The sequence below is a fragment of the Rana temporaria genome, chromosome 2 (assembly GCF_905171775.1).
Source record: "Rana temporaria chromosome 2, aRanTem1.1, whole genome shotgun sequence".
Lineage (NCBI taxonomy): Eukaryota > Metazoa > Chordata > Amphibia > Anura > Ranidae > Rana > Rana temporaria.
In genome coordinates, this window is record NC_053490.1 from 517,436,266 (window position 1) to 517,458,342 (window position 22,077).

At 45.2% G+C, this 22,077-nt stretch overlaps 1 protein-coding gene across 1 annotated transcript in view; it reads right to left on the minus strand.

Moving 5' to 3' along the window:
- Nucleotides 1–7,105: 7,105 nt before the first annotated feature.
- Nucleotides 7,106–22,077, minus strand: part of LOC120928375 (integumentary mucin C.1-like) — a 66,382-nt gene continuing 51,410 nt past the window's right edge. The window contains exons 12-14 of the mRNA XM_040339473.1: nt 15,135–15,233; nt 13,380–13,425; nt 7,106–7,422 (exon numbers count right to left, since the gene is read on the minus strand). Coding sequence (XP_040195407.1) covers nt 7,410–7,422; nt 13,380–13,425; nt 15,135–15,233 — 158 coding nt within the window. The 3' untranslated portion in view covers nt 7,106–7,409. The remainder of the gene's footprint in view (nt 7,423–13,379; nt 13,426–15,134; nt 15,234–22,077) is intronic.

Below are 22,077 nucleotides of genomic sequence, written 5' to 3' on the forward strand. Positions count from 1 at the left end.
GATAGTGATTAGGGGGCAAGCGGACATCCTGTCACACCCAACGGAGTTTTAGATTTCACAGTTATTTTCAACACAAAACGGAGCTTATGTGCTTAACCACTTCATTATTGGGCACTTAAACCCCCTTGCTGCCCAGACCAATTTTCAGCTTTCGGCGCTGACGCATTTTGAATGACAATTGCGCGGTCATACAACACTGTACCCAAATTATATTTTTATAATTTTTTCCCACAAATAGAGCTTTCTTTTGATGGTATTTGATCATCTCTGCAATTTTTATTTTTTGCGCTATAAACAAAAAAAGACAGAAAATTTTGAAAAAAAAACCACAATATTTTTTACTTTTTGCTATAATAATATCCAATTAAAAAAACAAAAAATTCCTCGGTTTAGGCCGATACGTATTCTTCTACATGGTTTTGTTAAAAAAAACCGCAATAAACGTATATTGATTGGTTTGCGCAAAAGTTATTGCGCAGACAAAATAGGGGATAGATTTATGATTTTTTTTACTAGTAATGGCAGCGATCTGCGATTTTTTTGTCAGGCCTGCGATATTGCAGCGGACATATCGGACACTTTTGACACAATTTTGGGGCCATTCACATTTATACAGCGATCAGTGCTATAAAAATGTACTAATTACTGTATAAATGTGACTGGCAGGGAAGGGGTTAACACTAGGGGGTGAAGAACGGGTTAAATGTATTCCCTGGGTGTGTTTCTAACTGTGTGTGGAGGGGGGCTGACTGGGGGAGGTGACCGATGCTGTGTCCCTATGTACAAGGCACACAGCATCGGTCTCCTCTCTCCCTGACAGGACATTGAGCTCTGTGTTTACACACTGCAATTGTCATTCAAAGTGTGACGCTCTGAAAGCTGAAAATTGACCTGGGCAGGATAGGGGTGAAAGTGCCCAGTAGGTAAGTGGTTAAACCAGATTGTCATTCTGGAATTCTCCAGCTGTAAGAAGTTGCAGCACACAACCCTCTGGATCAGCCACCAGATTTCCTGCAGTGTGCAACTGTGCATTCATGAACTTTGCTCTTCTGAACTCTCTCGGTCTCCCTCTGGTGCTCAGATCTAGATTCCGACTTGGCTCTTCCAGTGTAAACCCTCCAGTAAAGCAGTGCAAGTGCAAGGTTAAAACATATGCCGCGTACACACGATCATTTTTCGGCATGAAAAAAAATGTTGTTTTTTTCCAACTTTATCATTAAAACGTCGTTGGCCACACACGATCGTTTTTAAAAAATGCTCTAGCAAAGCGCGGTGACATACAACGCGTACGACGGCACTATAAAGGGCAAGTTCCATGCGGATGACGACACCCTTTGGGCTGCTTTAGCTGATTCCGTGTTAGTAAAAGACGATTTGCGCTTTTCTGTCTGTTACAGCGTGATGAATGTGCTTACTCCATTACGAACGGTAGTTTTACCAGAATCAGCGCTCCCGTCTCATAACTTGCTTCTGAGCATGCGCGGGTTTTTAACGTAGTTTTAGCCCACACACGATCATTTTTTACAACCTGAAAAACGACATTGTTTAAAGCGTTATTAAAAAATGCAGCATGTTCGAAAAAAAATGTTGTCGTTTTTTAAGAAACCCGAAAAATGATGTGAAGCCCCCACACGATCATTTTAAATTACATTTTTTAAAAACGTTGTTTTTTTAATGCCGAAAAATGATCGTGTGTACGCGGCATTAAAGATTTTGTAAAATTGGTTAAAAAAATATATATATATTTTTCTCTTCTGGGTGGATGGATGTAAAAATTTAAGAGGAGTATGTGCTATAGGATAGATCCATTCTTGTAATTATGTGTATTTTTTTGTTATGTTTTGTGTTTTTTGAATGAATTATAAATTTGCTTTAGCAAAAGTATGTAAGGTTTATATTTGTATAAAAATTTTATAAAAATAATTTTAACTAGGAGAAGGATGGTTAATGGGCTTGATGTGATGTAAGTTCTTTTTTCTTTTCTTTTTTTTTCTGTTTTTGTGTTCATGTTAGGTGGGGTTATTTAATGTGAATGTTTTGTGTGTTTTTGAGTCTTTTGATAAATTGAGAAAAAATTTATAAAATGTTTTTGATTAAAGACTAATAGCCAGATTCAGTAAGACCTGCCTAACTTTAGGCAGGCGTAGCGTATCTCAAATACGCTACGCCGCCGTAAGTTAGAGAGGCAAGTGCTGTATTCCCAAAGCACTTGCGTCCTAAGTTACGGCGGCGTAGCGTAAATGGGCCGGCGTAAGCCCGCCTAATTCAAATTGTGTTGAGGTAGGCGTGTTTTATGTAAATAAACCATGACCCCACGTAAATGATGTTTTGAACGAACAGCGCATGCGCCGTCCGTGGACGTATCCCAGTGCGCATGCGTCGGATAGAATGCCTATGATACGTCGAACACTGCCTACTACGTGAACGTAACTTACACACAGCCCTATTCGCAAACGACGTAAAAAGATACGCTTGTTCCGACGTCCATACTTTGCATGGGCTGCGCCACCTAGAGACCAGCTTTATCTTTACGCCGGCGTATGTCTTCCGTAAACGGCGTAACTAATTGCGACGGGCGTACGTACGTTGGTGAATCGGCGTATCTTGCTCATTTGCATATTCGACGCGGAAAACAAAAGAAGCGCCACCTAGCGGCCAGCGTAAATATGCACCCTAAGATACGACGGCGTAGGAGACTTACGCCGCTCGTATCTTAGTCTAATTTAAGCGTATCTGGTTTCCAGAATACGCTTAAATTTACGACGGCGTAGATTCAGAGTTACGACGGCGTATCTACTGATACGCCGGCGTAACTCTCTCTGAATCTGGCTATATAGATCATGTTGTATCGGGGGTTGATTTTTACTCTCTTTTGTCTCCTAATTCTGGCCAACTGTGATTCCTCACCAATCACAAAAAGAATGTTAACACTGAAAAAGCCAAATTTTCTCCCGTGGCTGCTATTCAGGTCAAGAATATCCATCTGAAGTGTGAAAAAAGCCATTTTGTACTTAAAATCTCATCTTGCTTATGAATTCGTAAATATCTATGATCATGACCAAAAAAAAAAATGCTCTCTCTTTTTTGCAGCTGTCCCTCTTTCATGTTGACATATAGGGCCAGATCCACAGCCCCGCAGCGCAACGTAACTTAACAGATTTAAGTTACACTGCCGCAAATTTCCTAAGTTTGGTATCGATCCACAACACACTTACCTGGAAATTTGCGGCGGTGTAACTCAAATCCGTCCGGCGCAAGGCGTTCCTAATCTAATGGGGCGAGTCCCATTTAAATTAGGCGCGCTCCCACGACGGACGTACTGCGCATGCTTGTGACGCAAATTTCCCGACGTGCTTTGTGCGACGTAACGTCATTTTTTGATCGGCGCGTAGCGTATTTCCGTACGGCTTACGCAATCGACGTAAAATTTCAAAATTAGACGCGGGAAGGACGGCCATACTTTACACAGCAGTACGCCTGCTGTGTAAAAGTAGGGCTGCTTTACAAAAGTGTAACTAAGCGACGGGAAACTAACGTATCGGCGACGTAGCGAACGCGAAAAAGCTTTGAGGATCGACGTAACTCCTCATTAGCATACCCGACGCGTAATTTCGATGATGAATGCCCCCAGCGGATCTTCTGCCGGATCTTCTGTCTATCTCTTGGAAACTGATTCTGTGGATCAGTTCCAAAGATAGAAACAGGGATACGCAGGCGGAACAGCAGATCCGCCTGCGTATCTCTTTTGAGGATCTGGCCCATAGATCCTAATATACGATTACGTAGGTTTAAGAATTATTTACAATCCTTTCAAAATCTGAAGCTTTATTTAAAATAATTTCTGGTGATTCTGCCATGAAGGTCTTTACTAGGGCACTTCCTGTTATGAGTTGAGAAGAAATCTGTACCCAGTTTTGCTCCTGTGCTGTGTGCCTGTTAGTCAGGACTTCCCAATTTTGGTGGTTTGGTCCTTGTCACTCCGGTGAGGTAAGAGTAGGTGATTTAAAGCTGAGGATTAGCTATGGGTGCTTTTGCATAGTTTTATTGCTCCAGCTTGACCAATGGTAGTATGTATGTGCCACACCTGGCTGACCCCCTTGGAAACTGGAGATCAGTGTAGTAGGCACCACTTCTACAGTAGAGAGGCGGGGCCATGACTTCATGATCTCCATCTCGTCCAATCAGAGAACGTTTTGTATTCATTGAAAAAAATGCAAGTGTTGTCTAAATGGTGACCATGCTGTGCATGTTTATTACTAAGCGGTAGGGCAGCTGCTTGGATGGAAAGCTAGCCTAGTGGCAGTTATTGTAGCTGTGGGTCTACTATCAGTGGCGACCGGTGGTAATTTTCTTTACCAAGAATCATCCATCCCTGTCCACAATGTATCCCCATCCCCGCCCTGAATCATCCTTCCCTCTCCTGGAGAGGGATGTGGATAATTCAGGGTGGGTATGGGAATACATTGGGATAAGATTGTTAAAATAAAAGTGGGTGCACCAAAGGATTCGATGGGATGGCCAGTGGGCGAATTCGGTGGGACCGTCTGTGGGCGGGCCCTGGGGAATGTTGGCGGTCAGGCCCCGGGGGCCCAGGCATAAAGCGGTGTAAGGGGCACCAAAATTTCTGATTGCTGCCCTGAGTGGGGCGCCCTATAGACTAGGCCTGGGACCAATGAAAATAAAAGAGACCTGTAAATGTTTAGGCACATGGGGCCAGATCCACAAAGAGCCGCCATAACTTAAATATTCTGATTTAAGTTACACTGCCGCAAAATTTCTACCTAAGTGCCCGATCCACAAAGCACTTACCTAGAAATTTTCGGCTGTGTAACTTAAATCCGTCCGGCGCAAGGCGTTCCTATTTTCATGGGGCGAGTCCCATTTAAATTAGGCGCGCTCCCGCGCCGGACGTACTGCGCATGCTCACGACGTCATTTTCCCGACGTGCATATCGCGGTTTTACGTTACGCCGAGTTTTGTGAATCGCGCCGGGTAAAAAAAGTTGCGTCGGGAAAAAAAAAGATACGGCGGAAAAAAAAAAAAAAAAAAAAAAAAAATAACAGCGTCGTGGGTAAGAAGGGTCTACTTTTACAAGGTGTAAACAGTTTACACTTTGTAAAAGTAACCCTAATTTTACACATGCAACTTAATACTTACGGAGAAAAAACGAAGCGTAAAAGCTTCGTGGATCTCCGTAAGTGCTAATTTGCATACCCGAAGCGGCATTTTGACTCGAAATGCCCCCAGCGGCGGATGCGGTACTGCATCCTAAGATCCGGCAGTGTAAGTCCCTTACACATGTCGGATCTTCTGCCTATCTTTTGGAAACTGATTCTGTGGATCAGTTCCAAAGATAGAAACAGGGATACGACGGCGTATCAGTAGATACGCCAGCGTATCCCTTTTGAGGATCTGGCCCACGATTCTTACCATGGCCCAGGGGATGTCTTTAGGGTCAAACCTGAACAATGTAGTGATGGTTATTAAGGTCTCAGACCAGCCATCACTGACATTTTTACAATACAACTCAGTGTGGGAACAACTTGCAGGTGCTACAGATGGGCTTTTGCTGGAGTCTCCAAGTCACCATTTAACACTACTCAGGCATGGTCCACTGTTGCAGTGTTGCCCACCGTATTTTTTTTTTACTGGCAGCAAGTAAAAAATGGGTACTTTTCTGCTGCCAGTAAATGCCAGTGAGGCCTCGTACACACGACCATTTTCCTCGATAGAATCCATCAAGAAAATTGGTGGCAGAGCTTTTTTGCCGAGGAAACCGGTCGTGTGTACGTTTTTCATAGAGGAAACTGCAGAGGAACTCGACGAGGAAAAAAGAGAACAAGTTCTCTTTTTCCTCGACGGGAGTCTCAGTTTCCTCGTCGGTCTGGTTTTCGACGAGAAACACGATTGTGTGTATGCTAAGAAACCCGCGCATGCTCAGAATAAAGTATGAGACGGGAGCGCACCTTCGGTAAAAGTAGCGTTTGTAATGGAGATAACACATTTTTCACTTAACACGCAGTAACTAGAGATTAGCAAAAGCAGCCCCAAGGGTTGTGCCAGTGGAATCGAACTTCCCCAGCCATTGTATGTGTTGTACGTCACCGCGTTTGAGAACGAGGAGATTTTGTCTTGACGTGTGTACGCTAAGCAAACTTGTCGAGTTCCTCCACAAGCCTAACAAGGAACTCGTCGAGGAAAACGATGTGTCTTTTCCGACGAGTTCCTCGGTCGTGTGTACGAGGCCTGAAAGGGAAAAGGTTGCCAGTAAAAGATATGGCTGTAACGCTCGGCTCGGAACTGTGCATATGCAACTTGGGTCCGGAGCCAGATGAGACCATCCAAGTGCCTGCTACAGGGTGTTCGGGCGGTGAGGTCTGGTGGAGGCGGTGTCTGAGTGTGTCATGTAACCAAGCGAGCCGAGTGGAGCTGCCAGAGCCTCTTGTGTGGGTCTGCAGGATGGGAGTAAGGCAAGCCAGGAGTGGGACTGTCAGTAATGTTTGGACTGGAGGGGACTAAAGGGACCACTTGGCATGGAGAGAGACTGTCACTGTGACTCAGGAGGGGACGGGTCGTGTCGGTGATGTGTCAGCATCATCTGTGCTGCTGCATACTGCTGTCAGTATCACTGTGAGAGTCAATTTAATGAGTGCATTGCCCATTCCATGGTATTGACCTCCTGAGTCCTGTCTCTTAGCTACTTACTATATTGAAAAAAAAAAGAATTATGCTTTTTGCCTTAATATCTACCTTAAATCACATTGCTAATTGCATATTCTACTTATTTGTAGCATAAATACTGGAATTTCCACTTAAAACTGTAATTTTTTAATTTTGGAACTGCCAGTAAAAACTTAGCTGTGCCAGTAAATTATGGGTGTTGTGTCAGTAAATTTCAATGTGGTAGGTTGGCAACACTGCACTGGTGTCACCATAATGAAACTAGCGCTGGGAAATGCCATGCAGATATCAATAAAGTGTGTAAAGACAGGAAGAGGCTGCAAGAGGTCAGCAATGCCAAGGCACAAAAATACTGAAAAATTGGTGAAAAGACTATTTATTAAGAAAAAAAAAAACAATCATTTACGATACATAGTGCTTTTGGAAACGAAATTACATTTATTTTGGATTTGACATCTACATTAAGCTATAACGATAATCAACTATAATCAACAAAATGAAGAGTCCTTACTAAGCCAACCAAAATCTGACTATAGCAACATAATAAGACAACACCGATTACAATGTGCAAAATATAAATCTATCTACTGAAGTATTGTTTGAGTAAGTACAGAGATAACATAACCAAAACAAATAAAAAAGAATCCATACTGCATACATATTAACAAATTAGTCAGGAAGATCACTAATTCCAGATACAAACAAACTTCATGGGCTTTCAAGCTTCGTCAAGTTGGCGTTCTGCAATAAAGTCAAAGAAGTAGAGGTGAGTTGGGATTTGGCACTGCGTCACTTTAACTGACAATTACGCGGACGTGCGACGTGGCTCCCAAACAAAATTGACATCCTTTTTTCCCCACAAATAGCTATTTCTTTTGATCACCCCTGCGGTTTTTATTTTTGCGCTATAAACAAAAATAGAGCGACAATTTTTGAAAAAAAGCAATATGTTTTTACTTTTTTCTATAATAAATATCCCCAAAAAATATATAAAACATTTTTTTCCCTCAGTTTAGGCTAATATGTATTCTTCTACATATTTTTGGTAAAAAAAAAAAAATCGCAAATAAGCATTTATTGATTGGTTTGTGCAAAAGGTATAGGGTCTACAAAATAGGGGATAGATTTATGGCATTTTTATTAATATATTTGTTTTACTAGTAATGACGTTGATCTGCGATTTTTATCATGACTGCGACTTTATGGCACATACATCGGACACTTTTGACACATTTTTGGGACCATTGTCATTTATACAGCGATCAGTGCTATAAAAATGATGCACTGATTACTGTGTAAATGACAGTGAAGGGGTTAACCACTAGGGGGCGCTGGAGGGGTTAAGTGTGTCCTAGGGAGTGATTCTAACTGTTAGGGAGGAGCTACCAGCGACACGTCAGTGATCACTGTTCCCAAACACAGGGAACAGTAGATCCCCGACGTGTCATTAGGCAGAACAGGGGAATGCCTTGTTTACAGAGTTCCTGGGTGACCCGCGGGCGCACTCACGAGGCACGCGGCAGCATGCGAGTGCCTGCTGGGCGTCAAATTTAAAGGGACGTACAGGTACACCCATTAGCCTGCCTGTGCCATTGTGTAGACATAAATGTGTGTGAGCTGGTCCTTAGGCGGTAAAAAAACAAACGTCTTTCCTGGTGTCAATCCACGGCAGCTTACGTATCTTTTGTATGCTGTCATGTGGACAACAGGAAAACGAAAAATTGTTCCAAATACTTACCATAATTTATTTTTCCTACTCCCTATCCATTGCAGCATACCTATCTTCTGTATGTAGCGCCCTCCTAGTTACAGTAGGTTGCTAAATACAATTAGTTTAGCTCCTCTATAATCAGTGGAGCAGTGATTGATTGTTCTAGCCTGCTCAGTGTTTCCCAGACTACTGGTCTGATTGCTTCCCCCTGCATTCTAAAGGATTCTAGAATTACAGAGGGGGATAAAGTGGAAGAGCAGCTTGAATATTTATGGAGACGTAGCCCCTGGAGAGTTCCTGGGTCCAGTCCTGCTAGAAGAGATCCCTGAGGCAAGATTACTGGAAGTGCCATCTAGAAGACATTGAGGTCCCAGCTGAAGCCCTAGCTGAGGGTCAGATGTGTAACGCCTAGCCCTAGAGTTGTTTGGGTCTTGAGAAGCTCACTGGAGAGTACCAGGAGGAAGTTGTGGGAAAGGTGTCCATCTGTCTTATGATGGTGTGAGTCAATATCTACCTCACTGAGGATAGCCCAGTGGATATTGGAAGGAGAGAACCAATGATCATGTGGCCTTGTGAGTAGATGACCCCAGTGCTGGAAGTTAGTGACTGAGTGTAGCTTTTTTTTTGTTACAGTTGTCACTAGACTTGAGGGTACATCAACCAGTGGGGGGTGGGGACACCTGTTTTAATGACAACTGTCCAAAAGGAGAATTCCCTTAATGCCCCGTACACATGATCAGAATTTCCATTGTGAGGCCCGGATTCAGAAAGAAGATACGACGGCGTATCTCTGAGTCCGGCCGTCATATCTATGCGCCTGATTCATAGAATCAGGTTACGCATAGATATCCCTAAGATCCGACAGGTGTTAGTGACTTACATCGTCGGATCTTAGGCTGCAATCTCACGCTGGCCGCTAGGTGGCGCTTCCGTTTGTATACGCGAGGAATATGCAAATGAGGAGTTACGCTGATTCAGAAACGAACGACCGCCCGGCGCTTTTTTTTTACGTCGTTTGCGTTCGGCTTTTTCCGGCGTATAGTTATCCCTGCTATATGCGGCGTATTCTATGTTAAGTATGGCCGTCGTTCCCGGGTCGAATTTTGATTTTTTTACGTCGTTTGCATAAGTCGTTCGCGAATACGGATGGACATAATTTACGTTCACGTCGAAACCAATGACGTCCTAGCGACGTCATTTAGAGCAATGCACGCTGGGAAATTTGACGGACAGCGCATGCGCAGTTCGTTCGGCAGGGGGCCGCGCATGATTTAAATTTTACACACCCCCTACCTGCGGAATTTGAATTCGGCCTGGGGATTTACGATACGCCGCCACAAATTTACAGGCAAGTGCTTTCTGAATAAAGCACTTGCCTCAAAAACTTGCGGCGGCGGATCGTAAATGAGATCAAAAGATCCGCTAACCTATCTGAATCTAGCCCCGACTGATTTTTCTGAGGGAATTCCGTTCAAGCTGTCCTGCATACACACTGTCACACCAAATTCCGACCGTCCAAAACGTGGTGACGTACAACACTACGACGAGCCGAGAAAAAAGAAGTTCAATGCTTCTGAGCATGCGTGTTTTTTTCTCCGTCGGAGTTCCATACAGACGAACGGAATTTCCGATGAAAAAACTCTAATGGGGCACACACACGGTCGGAATATCCGATGAAAAAATTCCGGCTGACTTTTTCCATTGGAAATTCCGATCGTGTGTACAAGGCATTGCTTTATAAAGTTTTACTCTCACTTCCGGTTACATCTTCGAGACAGGATGTGAAAGCAAAGCTTTTAAAGGGGATACAGACAGTAAAAAAAATAAAAAATAAAATTGCTTGTAAACCTTCTATACTCTTTTCAAAACTAAAATATAATATTGAACCTCATCTGCCATGTAGCTGCTCAACCCCCTATTTTATCAAGGTCTTCCTGTAACAATGCTATGTCCTTTGCTACATTATTTCCCTGCATTATTCAGTATAATCACCAAACAATAACATTACCGTGTTTCCCCGAAAATAAGACCGGGTCTTATATATATTCTGGCTACAAAAAACACACTAGGGCTTACTTTCAGGGGATGTCTTATTTATTTATGGTATGTACAAAAATGTTTCTCCCCCTGTCAGCTCTGGAGTCAGCATTGTGAAATTCTGTAATCCCCCAAAAAAAACTTTGTTTAAAGAACTCATAAAATGATTTAATCCGTTCTGTAAAAATATAATATCATGTGCAGTGTGTCTCTTTGTGTAACTTTATTGTGGAAAATACCTTACTTACAGTGCCGCTTGCCGCTCACGTGAGCCGCTGGAGCTCTTCTTCCCTACTCCAAATACTGCAGAGGGAGGGGCCAAGATCCCCAATGACGTCAGCCCCACTCTGAGTACTGCAGTGGGTAGGGGCTTAATAAAGTTTTATTGAAAAAAAAAACAGCTGACATCAGCCGGGAGGAGAGGAGAAGAGCTCCAGCGGGTCACGTGAGCACCCAGCAGTGCTGTAAATAAGGTATTTTCCACAATAAAGTTACAAAAGGGAGAAACACTGCACATGATATAATCTTTTTACAGAACGGATTACATGTTTTTACAAGGACTTTAACTAGGGCTTATTTTGGGGTAGGGCTTATATTGCAGCCATCCCAGAAACTCACGCTAGGTCTTATTTTCGGGGTAGGGCTTATTTTCGGAGAAACAGGGTAGGATAATATCCAGATAAACTACATTCACTGAACTTCCACCATTTAATTTATCACTTTCATATTGGAGCCTGCTGTAGTACCAGGCCTGTCTAGAGACCAATAGGCAGATTCAAAAAGACTTAGGCTGGCGTATCAGTAGACACGCCAGCCTAAGTCTGAATCTGCGCCGATGCAAATTTAAGCGTATTCTGGTAATCAGATACGCTTAAATAAGGCTAAGATACGAACGGCGTAAGTGTCTTACACCGTTGTATCTTAAAGTGTAATTTTTAGGCTGGCCGCTAGGTGGCGCTTCCATTGCGGTCAGCGTAGAATATGTAAATCACTAGATACGCCGATTCACGAACGTACGCCCGGCCGACGCAGTACAAATACGCCGTTTACGTAAGGCATTTTCAGGCGTATAGTTATTCCATCAAATAGCTGGACTAGTAATGTTAAGTATGGCCGTCGTTCCCGTGTCGCAATTTGAAAATTTTACGTCGTTTGCGTAAGTCGTCCGTGAATAGGGCTGGACGTAATTTACGTCCACGTCTAAACCAATACGTCCGTGCGGCGTACTTAGCCGCAATGCACACTGGGATATGTACACGGACGGCGCATGCGCCGTTCCTAAAAAACGTCAATCACGTCAGGTCAACCCATATTAACATAAAACACGCCCCCTCAGCCTATTTTGAATTAGGCGCGCTTACGCCCGCCGCATTTACGCTACGCCGCCGTAACTTAGCAGGCAAGTATTTTGTGAATCATGTACTTGCCTCGCTAACTTACGGCGGCGTAGTGTAAACACGATACACTACGCCGCCGCAAAGTTAAGGCGGTCTTTCTGAATCTAGCTACAAGCCTGGAGCCACAGAATGCAAGGCCTTGCTGAGTGAAATACAGTGGCTTTCCTGTGCAGCTAATGGTGGAACATGATAAAGTGGTAAATTGTACAGATGCGAGTCAAGGTGGTGGAGTTATGTATACGGCATATCAAGTGTTACTTTCTTAATATGTTACGTAAGTCATGTTTCGGGAGAGGTAGGAACAGACCGTGTCACCAGCTGAAGAAGTGAAGAGGAAGACACGATCCTTCGGGAAGGTTGTGATGCTGTAATTCATTATGGCATTAGGGTTGAAAGTGTATGTGGCACCCTGAATTTATGTAATACTCGACGGCCCCTAGGAGGCGAGGTTCAGGGGGCCACAGATGGCCTGACTTGCTCACACACAGACTCTAGAGTTTGTTTACAAGCATAGAGTAATGAAAGCCTCCCTCTCTATTCTGTGCCTGTACATTAAAGACCCTTGGACTTCTTTTGCACCATCTCCATGCTGGAAGAAAGAAGTGGATGAGCCCCATAGAGGTGTGGTTGTAATGGCGTGACCCGGGAGCTAGGCATGTGCAAAAGGGAACATTTCGTTTCGTTTCGTTTCGTTTTAATTCGTTATTTAATTAATTTCGTTAAGTTAGGTTCATTACATGTGTTAAATTCGTTTTCGGAACTTTCGTTTCGTTTTTCGACCGAATTTCGAAAAATCCGGTCGAATTCGAAAGTATTTCGACCGGATTCGACAACAAATAGTCTCTTTTCGAATATAATTTCGAAATTCGATCGGAATTCGAAAAAAAAAATATATATATTTTTTTCGAATTCCAAATCGAAAACCCGCGGACGAAATTCGATCGGAATTCGAAAAAAAAAAAAATAATTTTTTCGAATTCCAAATCGAAAACCCGCGGACGAAATTCGATTGGAATAAAAAAAAAAAAAAAAAAAAAAAATTTTTTTTTTCAAATTCCAAATCGAAAACCCGCGGACGAAATTCGATCGGAATTCGAAAAAAAAAAAAAAATATTCGAATTCTGATCGAATTTCGTCCGCGGAATCGAAAACGTTCGTTCGGATTCGGTAAATTCATTAATATTGCAATTCGGGAGTTCGTATGCATCCGAATGTCCGAATAATGAAAAATTCGTCCGAATTTCGATTCGGAACGAAACGAAATGCACATGCCTACCGGGAGCCTTTCACTACCGCTCTCTAGTTCCCTTATTACCTACACCCATGCTCAGGATTTCTTCAAGACCTCTCCCTTCCTCTGAAACACCCTACTCCGATCTTTCCGGCTATCTCCTACACTTTTAAGTGATCTTTGAAATACTCATCTCTTTATGGTAGACTATCCTGCCTCAGCTGAATTGTATTTTTTTCTTCAACTTGACCCCTCATAGTTGTTATATCTCTGTATAATTTGCCTCTTCCTTTTAGATTGCAAACAGAAAAATAACCCTTACTGTAGCAATTTGGGGAAGAAGCACCATTTGACCCCAGGAATAGATGGGTCAAAGCAACATCCTCTGGATTGGCATTCTTTGGAACTAATTCCTGAATATCCGCAGTCTGTTCTGTCAGCCGGAGTCACCGAGCACTGAGCCGTATCTATGAAGAATATTTGAAAATATTTTTTTTAAATACCAATTAATAATGTTTATGGGCTGCACTTAAAGTGAGGATTTTGTAATATATCTTGTACATTACATGCTCATAATTGCTATACTCTGTATGCTGCGCTATATATTACATACCTCTTGCAGTGAATACTTCTGAATGCTGCATGCTACAATGGCAATTATGGTACATATTCCTGAGCCCAGCACTCTGTATGCTGGACTGCACATTACATGCTCTTTACCACTGTGTACTGGGCTCTTTGTTACATATTCCTGACCACTGCACTCTGTACACAGGGCTATATGTTGCATAATCCTTACGACTCTGTATGTGGGGAGTGCAGCCGTCAGGACATGCAAAGTACTTCACAGAATACAAAGTTGAGCAGTCAGGAGTATGTAATGTACAAAACAAATGACTGACAGAGTGCAGAGGACAGGAGTATATATTATTCAGCCTAGTTTAAAGCAGGGGTCATAATTATATAAGGTATAGCACAGTATACAGGGGTAGTGGGCAGGATTATATACGTATAGTGTACATACAGGGGTTAATAGAGCTGAGGGACCTGTCACAGGGGGCAAAGGACCTCATATTTTAACTAAAACAGAAACCAGCAGGACACTTTGCATTAAATGTAAGTACTGTCCCTTGTGCTGATTTTTTATTTTTTTTTGCCTTGGTGATATGAACTCCTCAGCACTGCACAATACACCCTCCCAAGCCCTATGCCCTGTGTGTTTAGCACTTCCGAGTTCTGTACTCTGTGTATTACACACGCTTGAACCTTGCCCCTTGTGGGATTTATGCCACGTACACACGATCGGAATTTCCGATGGAAAAAGTCCGACTGACTTTTTCCATAGGAAATTCCGACCGTGTGTATGCCCCATCGGAGAAATTCCATCGAAATTCCGATGAATTCCATCAAGGTTTAAATATAGAACATGTTCTATTTTACTCCGATGGAATTCCGATGTGCTTTTGGTCGGGCAAAAGCCTGATCGTGTGCATTAAGGTGAAAAAAACATGAAGGTTTACAGCCCCTTTAACAGTGATATGAAGCATGAAAGTATGTTAGTTACCTGTTTGCTGAATAGTGAGTGGCAGCCCAGCAGCACAGAGACATCAGTCAGCTTGGCTGATCAGCTAGAGAGGAGGGGGTCCAAGGAAAAGGACACAGGAGGAGGGGGCACTACAAAGAGGAGGAATGGGTTCCAAGAGAGAGATAACATTTAGGAGATTAGGGGGGCAGAGCTGGTGATGTCCCTCGGACACCAGGACATTGTGAAAGTGAAAGTAGGAGTGATAGAGATGAGTGGAGAGGGGGGAGAGAAGACGCTGTTTAGGAGAGGGAAAGCACTGATGCTCCACTCTATCACTCACATGTACTGGTATAGTGCACAGTGCAGACAGGGGGCGGGCGCTATGATCGAGCTTACATGCAGGGACAAAGCCGCTCTCTGTCTGCTGTGTTACATTCTGCAGCCTGTTCTGTGGTGGACATGATTGTACCAGGCAAACTGCGCCCTCCTCCTGCACTAAATCATTGCGCTCAGGGCAGCTGCCCGCCCCGCCCCTGCCTAGTACCGGCCCTGAGTCAAAGCAGCATCCTCTGGATTGGCATTCTTTGGTACTAATTCCTGGATATCCGCATTCTTTTCTGTCAGCCGGACTAACCGAGCACTGAGCCGTATCTATAGAGAATAATTGAAAATATTATATTTGAAATAGCAATTAATAATGTTTACAGGCTGCACATAGAAGCAGGGCCGATCCTACCCGGGGTGCACTGAGTGCTCCCCTCAATTATTCTCCTCTCCTTGTTAGTGTAGAGCGGCGGGCCGGCGGCTCTCCCCGCCGCCACCGCCGCCGCTGTGTTTGTCCTATACATGGCTGCCCCCCCCCCTCCTCCTCCTGCTAGAGGAGGGGAGTGAAGAATCTGGAGATCGGAGCGGCTTAATGGAGAGATGCTGACGTCGCTGAGGGGGCGGTCCATGCCTGACACATTCTGCGCGGCGCCTCTGTGTCATAGAAAAAAATCCTGTCTGCGGCGATCTGTGATCCAGATCCAGCCCGGGTGTTGTACTGTAATGGAGGGAGGGAGGGGGGGGTTTGTCCTGGGAGGTCTGTAGTAATGTAGGGGGCGTTTTTTGTTCCTGGGGGGAGTCTGTACTAATGGGGGGGTTGTCCTGGGGGTCTGCACTAATGGGGGAGTCTGTACTAATGGGGGGAGTTTGTACTAATGGAGGGGTTTGTCCTGGGGGTCTGTACTAATGGGGGGGGTTTGTCCTGGGGGGCTCTGCACTAATGGGGTGGTTTGTCCTGGGGGAAGTCTGTACTAATGGGGGGCTGTACTAATGGGGGGGGCTTGTCCTGGGGGTATGTACTAATGGGGGGTTTATCCTGGGGGGTCGGTACTAATGGGGTGGTTTGTCCTGGGGGGAGTCTGTACTAATGGGGGGAGTCTGTACTAATGGGGGGAGTTTGTACTAATGGAGGGGTTTGTCCTGGGGGTCTGTACTAATGGGGGGGGGTTTGTCCTGGGGGGCTCTGCACTAATGGGGTGGTTTGTCCTGGGGGAAGTCTGTACTAATGGGGGGGGGCTTGTCCTGGGGGTATGCACTAATGGGGGGTTTATCCTGGGGGGTCGGTACTAATGGGGTGGTTTGTCCTGGGGGGAGTCTGTACTAATGGGGGGCTTGTCCTGGGTTATGCACTATTGGAGGGTTTATCCTGGGGGGTCGGTACTAATGGGGGGGGTTTGTTCTGGGGGGTCTGCACTAATGGGGGGGGTTTGTTCTGGGGTCTGTTCTAATGGTTTTTTTTTGTCCTGGTTGGGTCTGTACTAATGGAGGGGGTGGTTTGTCCTGTGGGTCTGTACTAATGGAGGGGGGTTGTCCGGGGGGGGTCGGTACTAATGGGGGGGGGGTTTGTTCTGGGGGGTCTGCACTAATGGGGGGGGTTTGTTCTGGGGTCTGTTCTAATGGTTTTTTTTTGTCCTGGTTGGGTCTGTACTAATGGAGGGGGTGGTTTGTCCTGTGGGTCTGTACTAATGGAGGGGGGTTGTCCGGGGGGGGTCTGTACTACTGGGGGGGGGTTTGTCCTGAGGGAGGTCTGTACTAATGGAGGGGGGTTTGTCCTGGGGGGAGTCTGTACTAATGGAGGGGGGTTTGTCCTGGGGGCAGTCTGTACTAATGGGGGGGTTTGTCCTGGGGGAGTCTGTACTAATGGGGGACTGTCCTGGGGGGTCTGTACTAATGGAGAGGTGAGTTTGTCCTGGGGATGTCTGTATTAATGGAGAGGGGGGTTTGTCCTGGGAGGAGTCTGTACTAATGGGGGGTTTGTTCTGGGGGGTCTGTACTAATGGGGGGGGGGGTTGTCCTGGTGGGTCTGCACTAATGGAGATAAGGGTTTGTTCTGGGGGTGTCTGTACTAATGGAGGGGGGGGTTTGTCCTGGGGGGGGGGGAATCTGTACTAATGGGAGGTTTGTCCTGGGGGAGTCGGTACTAATAGGGGGGTTTGTCCTTGGGGGTCTGTACTAATGGGGGGTTTGTCATGGGGAGTTTGTACTAATGGAGGGGGATTGGTTTGTCCTGGGGGTCTGTACTAATGGGGGGGGGTTGTTCTGGGGGCGGTCTTTACTACTGGAAGGGGGTCTGTACTAATTGGGGGGTGTCTTGTCCTGGGGGGGTCTGTACTAATGGGGGGGTGTCTTGTCCTGGGGGGGTCTGTACTAATGGAGGGGGTGGTTTGTCCTGAGGGGGGTCTGTACTTAATAGAGGAGGGTCTGTACTAATGGAGGGGGGTCTGTACTAATTGAGGGGGGATGATTTGTCCCTGGGGGGGTCTGTACTATTGGGGGGGTGGTTTGTCCTGGGGGGTCTGTACTGAGGGAGGGGGTTTATACTTAGTTAGGAGTCTGCACTGACGGAGGGGGTCTATACTTAGTGGAGGGGGTCTGTACTGAGGGGCAACTATAGGTGGTGAAAGGGGGGTGACACCATGTTTTACCTCACTGGGTGACAACAACCCTAGTGACGCCACTGCAGCTGAGGGCTCTTCATTCCTCCTCCCACTCCCTCTCCTCCTTCTCTTCGCGCACAATGCTGTACTAGTGAGCAGCGCTTGCCAGCACAGCCACTGTGGACTGTTTTAAAGCAAGTCCAGGAAACAGTTGTCCGCTGGAAACCTGTCCGATCCGCCCGAAAATGGTCCGCTCGGGCCAACACATGGCCAAACATGTCTGCTGAAACTGGTCTGCGGACCAGTTTCAGCAGACATGTTTGGTCGTGAGTATGGGGCCTCACACTCTCTGACCATCTCCTTTAATATGTCTACACTCTCTGACCATCTCCTGTACTATGATTGCAGTCTCTGACCATCTCTTGTATCATGTCTACAGTACTATGTCTGGGGCACTTCCTAACAGTATCAGAGAGGTTCCCCTCCAGGTCTCATTAGTGTACGCTCTTCCAGTATTTTCTTTATTGTTAAAAGATTATGGGAGGATCCCAGGGTAACAAAGACTTCTTAGGGGAGCATCTCTGTGTTTGAGTCATTGCCATAGAAACATTTGTAAAGGGGAGGAGTTTGTAAGATGACCACGCCCCCTTTGTGGGGGCGCCAGAAATATTTCTGCACCCAGGCGCCTGTGACCCCAGGATCGGCCCTGCATAGAAGGTTTTGGCAATGATACCATGAGCACATTTTCCTTCAAATGTGTGAGACGCTTACCCCGACTTGTTCATTTCCCGACTTGTTTATTCCCCAACTTAGTTGGGGTAGGCGGTACACTTTGGTGGGGGTGGGTCAGCCACGCCCTGTGACCTTTGACCTCTGGGAACACGCCTTCTAATCTTTGACCTCTGGGGGAGGTCCCTGTTCCAATTCCTGAGTCCTAACCATATGCTTCAATGGGAAACCCTAACCCCCAAATGCTGCATACACGATCGGAAATTCCCGACAAGAAAACCGTGGATTTTCTTCCAGCAAAATTTTGTCTCAAACTTGTGTTGCATACACACGGTCACACAAAATTCTGACCGTCAAGAACGCGGTGACGTACAACACTACAACGAGCCGAGAAAAATGAAGTTCAATGATTCCGAGCATGCTTCGAATTGATTCCAAGCATGCGTGTTTTTTTGTGCGTCGGAATTGCATACAGACAATTGGAAGAACTTTTCCCATCGGAAAATTTGAGAACCAGCTCTCAAATTTTTGCTGTCGGAAATACCGACAGAAAAAGTCAGATGGGGCCTATACACGGTCGGAATTTCTGACCAAAAGCTCACATTGAACTTTTCTTGTCGGAAATTCCGATCGTGTGTACGCAGCATTAGTGTGCTTTAAGACAAAGTACGCTTATTCTTTTTGTCTCTTTGCCCTGAGCTAAAGGATCCCACCCTCACTCAAGTGTAGCTTTAAGTTTCTGTAGCACCCTCTAGTGTGCTAGGGCTGTAAGTAGGTTTTGTCAGTGTAGGCAAATTTATGCAGGCTTGGCTGGCAGCCAGCCCTGCTTGTTTTTGTTTCCTGGGTTGGCAGAAAGCCAGAGAGAGCTGGATGACTCACAGGCAGCATGACGGAGACCTCCCACTTAATTCCAGAAGGAGCTAGAACCTTCTGGAAAGATAGGAGGAAAGGTGAGGTGAAGCTGCATGGAGTATTCTGAGGGCCCTGATCAATCCCCAACTTGAATTGGCAGGGGGTAGGTATCCTCAAATACTCAGGGTCAGCCCACCTGGGCAGGAGTTGTTCGGTGGAAGCTGGAGATGGAGTGTTAGGCCTGGACTCGGGTGAGGACAGGATCTTCCTACAACCAACAAAGGTGTCCTGGACATGAGGCACAAGAGCAAGGAGAGGACAGCCGGAGAACACTGCCAGGCAAGTCTCCAGGAGGACCAACAAGGTGCAGCCAAGAGGGCTGGTGAGTGACACACAGTCAGGAGGACAGGGAGGCATGCCTGAGAGGACTGGGTACACGCAGTCTGGAATGGATGCAGAGCCAGTAAGCACTGTGGTGGCACGGGCAGTGTAAAGTGACAGCTGCAGCCTGGGATCAGTAGCCACGAGGGACAGCTAGCACTAGGACTACCATTTTTGCTACACCATAGGGGCCCGCGGTCCCTGCCTGTAAAAGGGCATTTTTGCATTGGGCCTGCCTAAGCCAGTGTCAGGCTTGTAAGTCAGTGCTAACTGGTCCTGGCAGTTTGAGATGGAGGTAGAGAAGGAAACGTGTGTATATACCGGCAGTGTAGATAGTTTCAGTCCCTAATTTCTTATCTGCAATCAACTGGGCATCACATAAGTACATATCCCCATCCAAGGTAAATCCCCTCAATAAAAACAACAAAAAACAAGTACAAGGACTATTTCTTGAATGTTGGAAGTCTGGGAATTTGTGTGCCTGGCTATACAGGGTGAGAGACGGACCACAATTTACCAGCAGCCCCTACGGGGTACTGCTACACTTCCCATTTAGTAGGGCATGTATACAGGGAAACCAACTTTGTTCAGGGTTGTTTGGTGTGGGAGCTGTGCAGAGAGGAACAGTGTACTATATAATATGTTTTTCCATCCGCATGCCCTTCCAACGAGACCCCTTACCTAGAGCAGCCACAGCAATGAACTTTATGCTTTCTAACTTTTCAGGTATGAACAGCACCACAAATTAGTAGCACCACCATGCAACAGTACAGCAAAAAATATGCACAGCCAAAAGGGTGTATTATGTTCTATGCAACCATGCAAATGAAGTAGATGTACGGATGCGCAACCTCAAGTATACTTTATTTATATTCAGTAAACAGAGTTTTATTTAAAAAGTTGTCTGTATTTATATGAAGAGAGAATCGTGAAATATAGTGATGTATATGTAACACTCCTGAAAGACTCACTGAAAAAAACAACCCTCTGAGTATAATTTGGAGCAGGGACTCGCAATGTTCCCGATGAAACCTCTCTGACACACCCCTGACAATGAGTAGACAACACCAAATTGAGTAAAGCTGTGGTTCTATTAACATTAAACAGCTTGAACAACTTTAGCACTACCCCAGTAGGAGCCGCTGGTAATTTTAGGTCTCTCTACTTTGGGCAAGGCCTCACCCCAGCTAACACCACCAATACCTTACCTTGGAACTCCCAGTGGGCATGCAAAGACTGCACACACTGTCTTTTTAAAGAAATAAGCAGGCTTTATTGGTAGACTAGGATAGGGGGGCCGGGAGCTAAAAGGAACAAATTAAGTGTAGGGCTGGCATGACAGGGTGGAAAGGGAACCAGACACCACAGAGTTAATGTGTTCTAAGAGAGAGGTGTGAGGTTTATTTACGTGATTTGATGAGGAAAAGGGGTGATGGGGAGGAGCATAGGAGAGTAGACTGCGGGAAGGGGTAGGACAGTCAGGGTTTGGAAGTCATCAGATGAACGTCCCTTCCTCCCTCCCTGGTATGGGGTATGTAGGCAGGAGGTATGTAGGTAATTTGGTGGTGGTTGGGACCCCTTGGATGGGGTTAAAAATCCACTGGTGGGTTAAGTGGGGAACTATCCGTTGGTATGGTGTCCTCTGGTTAGACGTGGTCCAATAATAGGCCCCAAGTAATGGTAGACCTGTATGGTCTGTGGGCAAGTGTTAATGTCCCTGAGGCTGTGTTTTGCGGCTGGGGGCATTTATACTTTGTTGTAACATTTTTGTTATTTATTGTTATTTTGTTTAATAAAAGGCCTGACAGCCATTTAACTCCACATTGTGTTAAAAGTTTTATTGGGGTTAAGGGGGTAGAGTTTTAGAGGGTCATGTATACTTTGTTGTAACATTTTTGTTATTTATTGTTATTTTGTTTAATAAAAGGGCTGACAGCCATTTAACTCCACCTTGTGTTAAGAGTTTTATTGGGGTTAGGGGGTAGAGTTTTAGAGGGTCATGTAGGAGTTTTAAGTGGTGACCTCTGAGCCACCCTAGTCCTGTGATATAACAACACAGATTGGTACTTCAGTATCAAGGCACGTAAGCATTACAAACCAAATACAATGCAATAGACAGAGGTACCTCTTAGGGCCAAACTCAACGTATACCACTGAAGTATTAAGAGTGTAAAACAGTAGATCTCCAAATGAGAGGTTTTACCTCAAGTGACCAAGAAGAATTCTAAAAGAAGGCTGAGACGGGCTAAATCATTTAAGGGCTCTCTGACCAAGAGGCTAGGCTTAGGGCTTAAAAGCTCAAGCTCAAGATCAGCAACCCAACCACTAGTGCTCTCAGAAGAATGTAGTGACTTGAACAATCTTGTGTTGAGTTCCTGCCAGCAGTGTTGGGGCCCTTTAAACATTGGCGTGCAGGAAGGTGTAGATGGTTCAAAAAGGTTGGCAATCCTCGGTGGCCTAATGTAAGGCTTGGCAAATAAGAAGGCTCCTTAGTGCAGCCAGGCAAAGACAAGCCAGCTCAAAATGGTAATTGATAGTTTAGAGTTTGAAGTATTGGGCAGCCAGGAGGGCAGATAGAGAGCTAAGTAAAGTCAGTTTTCTGAATGAATGAA